At 40.4% G+C, this 10,832-nt stretch overlaps 1 protein-coding gene across 1 annotated transcript in view; it reads right to left on the bottom strand.

Moving 5' to 3' along the window:
- Positions 1 to 968: 968 nt before the first annotated feature.
- The window catches only part of shcbp1 (SHC SH2-domain binding protein 1), a 34,984-nt gene continuing 25,120 nt past the window's right edge, over positions 969 to 10,832 (bottom strand). The window contains exons 10-13 of the mRNA XM_088297190.1: positions 8,650 to 8,768; positions 7,763 to 7,864; positions 2,647 to 2,791; positions 969 to 2,207 (exon numbers count right to left, since the gene is read on the bottom strand). Coding sequence (XP_088153316.1) covers positions 1,903 to 2,207; positions 2,647 to 2,791; positions 7,763 to 7,864; positions 8,650 to 8,768 — 671 coding nt within the window. The 3' untranslated portion in view covers positions 969 to 1,902. The remainder of the gene's footprint in view (positions 2,208 to 2,646; positions 2,792 to 7,762; positions 7,865 to 8,649; positions 8,769 to 10,832) is intronic.

The raw sequence follows: 10,832 nt of genomic DNA, 5'->3' as shown, positions 1-10,832 counted from the left end.
ACCTTTTTTTTTTTCATCTTTATTTACATTTGCACACCCTACAAAAAAAAAACTTAGAACCAGCTGTAATGGTGCAATGAATAAACAAAACACCATTCTTGAATATCTACCAAATATAAAACAAAATAACAAAACAAAAAGCAAAGAAATCTATTTGAGAAATACGTAATTAAAGCGTGACGTCCTCAGCAGGCACGCAAGCCACCGAAGGGGCCCAAGGAGATTTCTTATCATGGGGGTGGCACATAAGTGAAGGCTATGTGAAAGGTATGAGAGTTTCATTGCTTGTAAGGCTCTGAGTTGAAAACAATATGTAAATAGTACACCCCGTTTACCATTTTAATCCGAGCGGTTCAGATAATGGATGGATTTGTCATCTGTTGGGCCTTTGTTAGTTTCTGCTGCATGACGGAATGGCGGACCGATGACGTTTACGGACAAAGTAAAAAAGTAAAATTACGGACCGATCGAAAGACTATTGCGGTTTAGTTCGGCTTGAAAAAAATGACGGACGGGTGCTCAGACTTCTAATGAATAACAAACCTGCAAACTTATGCAAATAACATCTGCCAGTTTGTTGCAACGGCGCCACACCAGGATGGGGAAACAAGGATGTAATCAATTAACCACAAATCCAAATCTCTAGTTTCGGGAAAATTTATACCTTATATTGAATACAGAGGTCGGATTTAGCGCTCACCACTACTTTTGTTTTATTTAAAACGAGAGAACCTCTTAGGTAAGTTATGAAAATTACTGCTTTTTCTCAGCCCAGCGTCACATAAAACAATATCGAAGTAGTAGCTCCCCAGTTTCAAAAAGGGGAGTGACCCTTGTTCTAGAATGTTTTGAGCATATTGTTAAATCAGTTCTTATGTATTAATTTATGGAAAATATAGATACATTTTAGGTTGATTTAATGATGATAATGATTAAATGAATTAAAAAAAGAATGAATCTCAACAAACTATTGTCCAACTCAAGATTTAATTTTCTAAAGACATCAATTGAAAGTTAAGTGCCATACCACATTTTGCACTGAAGTTAAATAGGTGAATTGAATGATTTGTTCAAAGAAAAACATTTCCGTATGATTAGATCAGAAACAACTTGCAAACTACCCCCCAAAATGTACTAGATAATGACATGTGGAAGAAAAATACCTTTTACAATCATCTTGACAGGGTTAGTGCACTCAGCCAAAACCCACAGAAATGCTCTCCAAGAATAAAGACGAGTTCAGCAAACCCAAGAAAATGATGAGTCAGTTTGTGCAACAAAAAAAAAAAATTCAAAAGATCAGCATTTGTTTTGCGAAGCCCAGGAGAATACAGAATATAATAAAAGATAAAAAATTACGTACTTTTTTATATTACCTCTTCAGTATGTTTAGTACTGTGTAAGTAACACTACAATACAGAGCACAATATATCTGCATTATACATGTTAAATGTTTACAAGCTATGTTTACGACTTTCAGCTGCCTTTTTTTTTTTTAATTGTTGCTATTGGTATACGTCTATTCTACCTCTCTCTATTTGCTGATTTTTACCAACCTTGGTCAAGTCAGACAACTCTATGGCACAGCGGTGGTAGATATCTTCACTGCTTTGAAAATACACAGTCAGGTACAGATTTTGTCTCATTGACTGGTCTTGGTCACCCCTGATGTGCATTTCCTTGGGAGAGATCTGATTTCTCCAAAAGTTCATACAAGTTTTTAAGCTTTACCTTTCAGGTGAACTGGAGACTATCCTGTCTGACTTGGAGGTGAAAGGCAAGGGTATATTCTGTAATGCATATTAATTGCCATATATTTAAAAAAGAATATCCAACAAAGTGCATTAAAGTATTAAGTACATCATAGATCCGAGCGTGTTAATAGTCATCTATTTGTATTTCTTAGTATAAAAAACTGCCGAAGTCACCCATGCCATTGCGTTTGAACTGGTTTCCCTTGATGGAGATGAATATTTTGTGGGCAATCACATCTTCCATTGCAAGGGTACAGGACGTGTGCTTGTTAACGCTTGGCTGACGACAAAACTGCCAGTTCCTTGCAGAGTTTGCATTATGGTCTTGATGAGTATTCTCTGTCAACTTGGGTGGGGCGTCTTCTAGATTGCTTGTCATCTCGCTTGGTGTGGCAATTGGGCTTTTCCACAGTCTGTCTTCAAATATCTGTTCAACATCATTTACTCTTTCACCTAGAAGAGGAAAAAGCGTCATTAAAGATATGCCTTTTCTGGCAGCCATGTGCTTTAACTATATGCCACTGGTGTCAAACTCAAGGCCGAGGGGCCAAAACCGGCCGACCACAATTTTATGTGGCCTGCAAAAGCAAATAATGAGTGCAGTCTTTGTTTACTACTAAAATACAAAAACTGAAATTGTCATCACTTTTTAAAACATTGTGAAATATTGAAAAAAAAATTTGTTGCCAATCCGCCTTTTAAAAACGATTTGAAAAATCATTGTTTTTTTTCTGGCTTAAATGAAGTGATCATATATTCATGGTCAAAATCATGATGGCCCCTCGAGGGAAACCATAACTATAATGTGGCCTTCAACAAAAATGGGTTTGACACCCCTGGCATACTCTGTAGACAAAAAAAATATGCAAAATGAGTGTTTAGAACTATTTACCTTTGACAGCACATTTATCAAGATGATTGTTCCCGTCTTTAGTGTAAGTGGGTTTCACAAGAATCATCCCATAACCTTCATTATTATGGATCACATTGTTATCTATGGTAATTGAAGGGATCACTTCCAGCTCACCAGGCAAGTCCTGTAATTATGAAAGGATACAAATTTTAACACGAAAGTGAGTCCGTCAACCTATTTGGCCTGTTTTTTCAAGGGATGATAAAATGTTTTATTCAAATAGATCTTGTAACACAAAAGCATTTATCAATCAACCTCTTTATTCCAATGTTGGTCTGAAAGTCATCTTTTCAAGCAATCGGAGCCACTGCTCAACGCCTCCAACAGATGCCATATAATACAATATCAGCATAATTAGACTTCTTTTTAGAACCCTTAAGTAGCGATTGAAGTTGATTTCAAGACGACGTTGTGTTGATGTCTGTGTGAACAGTTTTTGACAGCAATATAAAGTGGCTCCTCCGGGTCGGGAATATAACTCAAGACAGCGTCAGCCGTCAGACTGCTGCAACTTCAAAAAAAAAAAAAGCGCCCCAAGACATTGATATCCGTATGCTATTTGGTAACGTATGGTTTATTATTGAAGATGACCTCACCGTGTTGGCAGCGTATTACCGACATGAATAGCCTGAACACTTGTTGCTGCAGTTGGCTTGACATTTTCCTGACAGTGTACGCTAAATAAATATATAAATTAATAAATGGGTACAGAGGCAGGAAAAAAAAGACAAGCATTTTTTTTAACCGCCGTTTTCAAATTACACAGCCCTAGTTGTCAGAGCACAATCTGGCAAATATTCAGCGAAGCGGCTATTCAGGAAGAAAAAGTGGACTTGCAGAAATGTATTTCATCCGACCTAGGCACCATTTCAAAATGTGCTGATGAGGTCTCCACCACCAAGACCATCACTATCTACCTGAATCAGAAGCGCTGGCTGATTGGAGAGGTGAGGGCACTGCTGAAGGCTCGGGATGTTACATTCAAGGCACACAAAGCATCAGACCTTTGATGTGCAGCAAGAAGAGAGCTGGCTAGCTATGGATATGACTGGGTCAAATACTCCTATGCTCAGAAAATGCAGGGACACTTCACCTCCAATGACCCTTGGAGTTTGTGGAAAGCAATTCAGTGCATCACAAATTACAACACTAAGGATACACACACACAATTTTTAAAAGACCCTTCTCAGCCGGTTCCTCACTCCGCTTGAGGACCCCCACAACAGCACCCACTATGTCAGACTCACACCACCACCAGAGGACACATCCCTCATCTTATCTCCAGCAGTGCTAACTAGGGCTGGGCGATAAACCGAAAATTTACCGTTACCGAAATTGATTACAATGACCGATATCATTTTGCCCATGTCGGTAAATTCGGTGTTAAAAAAAGAAAAAAAAGAAAAAGGTCTTTTCTGTCTGTGGCTATGTTCATGCCCCTTTAAGACAGCGCTTGTAGTCACGTGACTTCCACCCATCTGAACAAGAATGAAAACAGACAACGCGGTCGTAGCTGGCGATTCAAATGCAGAAGCAACTGACACGGCTGAAGACAAAGTAACGTTAGTTGAAGTTGTTCCTGTTGTGCTTACCCCAAAAAGAAATTCGACATCTGTCGTTTGGAAATGTTTTGGGCCCCATAAGGACGATGTTTGAGCAAAAGAACATGAACTGCAAAGTGCGTCGTAAGTACCCAAAACAGCGCATCCAACCTTTTCTTTTTTACCACCTACAACACAACCATGCTTGTGCTAAAAGCTCAAAGTGCGAAGCAAGGTTCGACAAGTGACAACAGCCCATAACGGAGGCGACACCATACGAGAGAGCGTCTCAGAGGTGAACGTGATAGCCTAGCACATAGCTAAAGATAGAGCTCCTCTGGCTACAGTGGAGCGCACGGGATTTAAACACCTTATGAAAGTAGCCGACAAGAGGTACAAATTTTTTTGTCGCAAACCGTACTTCCCAATATGAACATCGGGACGGGAGCTTAGACATGTCAAGCATTTTGCATCCACATCCGACATGTGGTCGAGTCGCAACATGGATCCCTGTTTGAGCCTGACTGTGCATTACATAGACAAGTGGCGACTGCGCACCAGAGTACTCGAGACGGCTGATGATTTGACTTGTTTATTTGGCTTGCATTAACATTTTTTTTTCCATTTTATTTAGCATTTTGTTTACAGGCGGCTAGCTCCTTTGCACATGGCATTATTTATATTGTTTACAAGAGACCTTTACACAAATCTAGGCTTTTGCACGTGGCATTACAGCATCTTGGTGCTATTTGCAGAAAAATATTTTGTGAGAGGTACCCTTTTCCTCCTGTTCTTTGTGACATTAAGTCATGCTAAGCAAGCTATTTGGAATGCTTATACAAATGATTTTTGTACTTTTATTTTTCATTGAAAGTAATGTGTGTCAATTAAAAAAAAGCAGTTAATAGGCATTCCTGCATTTATTTTGATTTTGATCCACGGGGGGAATTTATCGTGCACTTATTGTTATTGAGGTAAAATTTATCAATTTATCACGATATTGATTTGAGGTCATATCGCCCAGCCCTAGTGCTAACCAACCTTCTCAACAGCTCGAGTTAATTTAATTCATTTTCAGGACAGCTTTATTAGTTTTTATCAGCTATATTCTTTTCAAAAACACTATTTTTTTAGTTTTAGTATTAATTCTCGTTTTCAAAGAAATTTGTGTTTTACTTGTGTGCAAGAATAGTAAAAACACCATGGTAAATATTCTACATCAACAATTCAACAAAATCATTTTAAAAATGTTTTGATAAAGTGTAGTGCATGTTACCCCTTCCAAAGTTAGTTGCATGCATACATGCACTCCAATTAAATGAAGCTAGTACGCCTTGTTTGCTAAGTTGCCATGTTTTGAAGTGGATTTGTTGGATTCTTGTTTAGAAGTCTTAACCTCAGTTTACAGTGGACTATTTTTTGTATACTGCGTAAATCTTTTTTCATATATGAAAGAGTACCTTTTACCTCACGTTGCATTTCGGGGAGAGAGCCATTCGACCCAAAGACACACACAAACTCGTCTCCTAAGAACGATGTCTTTCTTTCCAGCCGTCTAAGCACGCCCAAGTGCATTGCTTCTAGGAGGGACGTCATCTGCTGGCTTTTTTATTGGCTGCTTCTTGATGAAGTAGCTACTGTGCGACATGCATTAATTGGACTACAACTCCAGGACAACAACCTTTTTACTGCCATGCAGTAATATTGAAATATCCATCCATTATATGTTCTGCTTCTCCTCACCACTCTTCCTGGATTCCTACTCCATCATACCGCAGAATCTGGTACAAAAGCTCAACATTCTTGGCCTGAGTCCTTCACTAGTGAACTGGTTCCTGGACTGCCTGACCAGCAGACCACACACTATCAGGATGCACAAAAGTCCTCCTCCAACACCCTCAGAAATTGCTCCCCACAGGGATATGTGTTGAGCCCTCTCTGGTTCACACCATGACAACTTGGGATTTTCACAAAGAAGTCATAGGTCATCATAGTGAAGTTGGTGGATTATACGGAGGTAGTGGGCCACATCACGGACAACGAGTCCGAGTGCAGAGAGGAGGGAGGACATCTCTTAGACTGGCGCAAACATTTTCATCAATGTGAACGTGGTCTTCCAAGGAGATGGTGGTTGACTTCAGGAAGAAAGAAAACACCCCCTCGCACACCTGTACATCGAAAGAGCATCAGTGGAAGTGGTCTCCAGATCCAAGTACCTTGGGGTCCCATCTTTCCAAGGACCTCACCAAGAGCCAAAACACTTTTTGCCTTCTGAAGAAGGCTCACTCAATGCATTTGCTTCCCCAAGAAGTTGTGATGCGGCAGATTTTGGAGTCATCTTAAGAAGCTTCTACAGATGTGTAGTGAACAGCGTACTGAGCACTAGCATCACAGTGTGGCACAGTGGCTGCACAGCTGCAGAAAGGAAGGCTCTTCAAAGGACGAGTAAAGCTGCTCAGTCGATTGCGACTAACAGCCTCCCATCTACCACAAACATCTTCAGCAGCAGAATCAGAAAGAGGACTCTGTACATCATCAAGGACCAATTCCACTCCGGACACAGTATACTCCGAATTGACTGAATAAGTTTTTTAGTGATGGTGCAGGAGAAAGCTGGACAAAAGGGCAGCTGTCCACGATGTCGTAGTCTGTCTTATCATTCATGTTATTGCAAGCAAGAAGCCTCACAGGTTTAGACAACAGACTGCAAAAAAAAAATAAAACACTGCCCAAAGCACACAACTCTCTCTCTCTCTAACCAGCCATCTGATTGGCCTAGGCTGATAAGCTCCCAGAATGCCTCAGGACTTTTTTTGTGTTATTTTTGTTTCATTTGGGCATTTGAATGACATGAGAGATTTATGTTTTGTGTTAATTTTATTTCATTGTTTGCTTGTATGCTGTTCAGATATTTTTGGTTTTGATTTGAAACCGTGACTCTAAGGAGTGTGGTGACCAGTGGCATCCCTCCCCTGACGTTGTCATGAAAACTCTCAGCACGTCTGAGGTGCAATTATTGACAAAGTTGCCTTGCTCTATATGAGTGCTCGCATGCATCTTTGTCAATAATGTGCCACATAGTGTCTGTCATTTTCCGCGCAAAACATGAATTAAATTAAACACTCATCGGTCCCGATAAAAACAATTAAAGCCGGACATTTTCATGAATTTATAAACTCCTCAGGGCAGGTAAGGTGTATGAAAGGTGACATGTCTGGGAAAAAGAGTTTACAGCTGTTCAACTGCGAACCTATACAGCATTTAGTGTTAGCCAAAGGTTTAGTACAACCACCCCCTCTTGATTGACGCGCAATGATAAAATGTTTTTTCCCCTCCCTGTTGGAGGAGGAGGAGCCCCTCCTCTTCTCTACGTGAAGTGTGAAGTAAACCTCGCCTGTAGTTTCCCTGCGAACAAAAACACATGCAAAACATGCGGTGCAATGTGATATTTCAAGCGATTGGTTTGATGGATGACAGCAAATATCAAACTGTCACTGTACTCCTTTGCCACAATCTGTGATGAAAATTAACAGGTTTAACATTTATCCACCCACCATTGGTTGATTCATCTTGATGAGAATCCCATCCTTACAATGGTGGATGCCGTTGCCAACCAGAGTGCACACACTGCCAGGATAAATCTCAATGCCAGCCCCCTGCATAGACCACATAGCATGTTGTACGTTATTATAACATGGCATCAACTTTCACATAAGTTATTTATTAATTGCTAGTTATTTTAAATCCAAATACTGAGAAACAATTATGGTGGCCTTTGAAATATTTGATTTGATGTAATTTATAATGACAAAGGTTATGCTTTTGATAATGGGATAACCCAATTCTAATGATGTGAGATTGAGTAAAATGTAAATAAAAATAGTCTGTAATGACTGAATATTGACTATCTTGTCCTTAAAGTGTATTCAATTAAATATATGTTGAACATGATTTACAAATCATTGTATCCCGTTTTAATATTTAACACAACGTCCCAAATTTATTGGAATTGGGATTGTAGAAGAGTGGGAATGTAAGAGCTTCTACAAGAGATGAACAAAATAACAGAGGTGGGCATATACCTAAATTGTGCTGGTCCGTCATTAGTTATTTATCGCGACATCCGAATTGTAATCGTGAATCTGTCAGTCAGTTAGTCCATCAGAAGTCCGGCGTTTGTCAATCCGTACGCCACCCCACTTCCACCCCTCAAAATAAGCATCAGCAAAATGGGTGTCCGTCACTGATGGCCACGGTTTGTGACGATAACACTGACGAATGAAAACCCACTTCCATCATTCGTCAGTCCGTCATTTTTCAAAAGTGTCCCGTCATTCATCAATTGTCACCAAAACCGGCGTCTGTCAGCGACTGAATACCAACCTCTGCAAAATAATAATTAAAAAATATTGAATTTAAATCCTTGCACTAAATAAATTACCTTAGATCCATATAGATCACACATATTCATATTGAGATGGGCAGATGTTTGGACAACAACTCCAGTGGTCTCACACTGAAGCACACAATTCTTCATGGACAGACTTCCCTTCCTCACACCTGGTTACCAAACAGATAATACATACAAAGTAAATAACCACAGCAATAGGAATTATAATCATAAGAGAAATAAGAATAACAACAATAAGGTAGGTAAGTTCTCAATTCATAGTATTTTTAGTATACAACAAAGTTGACGTGCGCAGCACTTTGGACGATTGGTTAGCACGATGGCCTAGCAGTGCAGAGGTCGTAGGTCCGATTCCTATAGCCTTCTTGTGTGGAGTTTGCATGTTCTCCCCGTGGCTGCGTGGATTTCCTCTGGCTACTCCGGTTTACGCCCACATCCCAAAAACATGCATGGTAGGTTGATTGGACACTCTAAATTGCCCCTAGGTATGAGTGTGAGCGCAGATGGTTGTTGGTCTATCTGTGCCCTGCGATTGGCTGGCAACCAGTTCAGTGTGTACCCCGCCTACTGCCCGGAGATAGCTTGGATAGACTCCCGCACCCCCGCGACCCTTGTAAGGAGAAGCGATACAGATAATGGATGGATGAATTGACTACGTTAACACTTACATTCTGCACGTAGGATGAGGAATGTATGTTAGAACGGAATGGGGGTTAGGGGGTGGCGGAGAGTGACAGTGCATGTGATGGATTTGAGAATGGATCTAAACCACCATACAACCAAGAAACACAAAGGAGATACGCAATGTAAAAACATACACTGAGAGATACTGGACTCACTCCAGCCACTACGAAGGTAAGCGGGTTGGTAACTGTGGTCGGTGGAGTGAGGCCAAGAAGTTATGATTTGTATGTTTGCGAATAAGTTTATAGCGCTTCAAATTTAGTTTGAATCTAAAATTAAAAAGTTCAAAGACTGAAAATGTAAAATATTAGTGATAATGTTTTCATATCATTTCGCCCACTGCGGGTGGGATCATGGCCAAAATGAATGGGGGATTTCTGTGCTACTGTTTACCTGACATGATCTACATACGTCATTAAAAACAAAAGAATGATGATCAGCAACACCAAGTAAGCAGATGCAATAATCATTGTTTACAAATAGACTATCAATAATGGCAGAAACACATTGTAGGTTGAAGATAGAAGCATCTATTCGGTCTTGAGTGGCTGAAAGTGGCTGGTCGGTGTTCTAGCTAATCCTGCATACCGTATTTCCATCGCCAAAAGACTCGCCGCATCAAATGGTGCAACATCAAATGTGGGTGCTATTTTTGTATTTTACATACACACAAGGCACTATGAGGCACATGCTAGATCGCGCTTGCTCACCCACGTATGTCAGCCCTCATTTAAAGAGAGGCAAATTGATGCTGTAAGAGCTAATAGCCAATGTCAGGGGAGGGATGTCACTAGTCACACACTCCTTAGAGTCACGGTTTTAAATCAAAACCCAAACTTTCTCTGAACAGCATGCAATTAACACAAAACATGCATCTCTCATGCAATTCATATCCCAAAAAGATAAAAACACAAAAAGAGTACTGAGGCATTCTAGGAGATTATCAGCCTCGGCCAATCACATGGCTGGTGAGAGAGATGTGAGTGTTGTGCTTTGGGCAGTGTTTTTTTTGTCTGTTGTCTAAACCTGGAATGTTTCTTGCTTGCAATAACATGAATGATAAGACAGACTACGACATCGTGGACAGCCGCCTTTTTCTCCCGCACGTACATATTGGTCTGTTCTAACTGTGTGAAACCATCACCTAATGAGGTATTCACAGAATTTAGTTGTCACTGTCTGCATACAGCAGTCTCAGACTCTAAGATTTATGTGCTCACGGCCTACTGTACTGAATGGAGGTGGGTGGCAGTGAAATAAGCCCCATATTTGCCAGGATGGCCGAGTGGTCTAAGGCGCCGCGTTCAGGACCCAGTCTCCCCAGGAGGCCTGGGTTCGAATCTCGAATTTCCCCATTGTGGGACTAATAAAGGGAATATTATTATTATTATTATTATTATTATTATTATTATATTTCTCCGCCATAGCAGTCACTGGCGAGAAGGCTGCCCCTCCAGTGGCCGTGAAAATGGCACATCGCTCGGAAAGAACCAGTGACCTTGCGGTTACACAAATATTGCAAACTGCAG

Source organism: Idiotropiscis lumnitzeri, chromosome 5, assembly GCF_059441095.1.
Source record: "Idiotropiscis lumnitzeri isolate Australia: NSW breed Sydney's pygmy pipehorse chromosome 5, RoL_Ilum_1.0, whole genome shotgun sequence".
In the NCBI taxonomy this organism is placed as follows: domain Eukaryota; kingdom Metazoa; phylum Chordata; class Actinopteri; order Syngnathiformes; family Syngnathidae; genus Idiotropiscis; species Idiotropiscis lumnitzeri.
The sequence above is the reverse complement of the archived record's forward strand: the minus strand, read 5'-3'. Positions and strand labels throughout refer to the sequence as shown.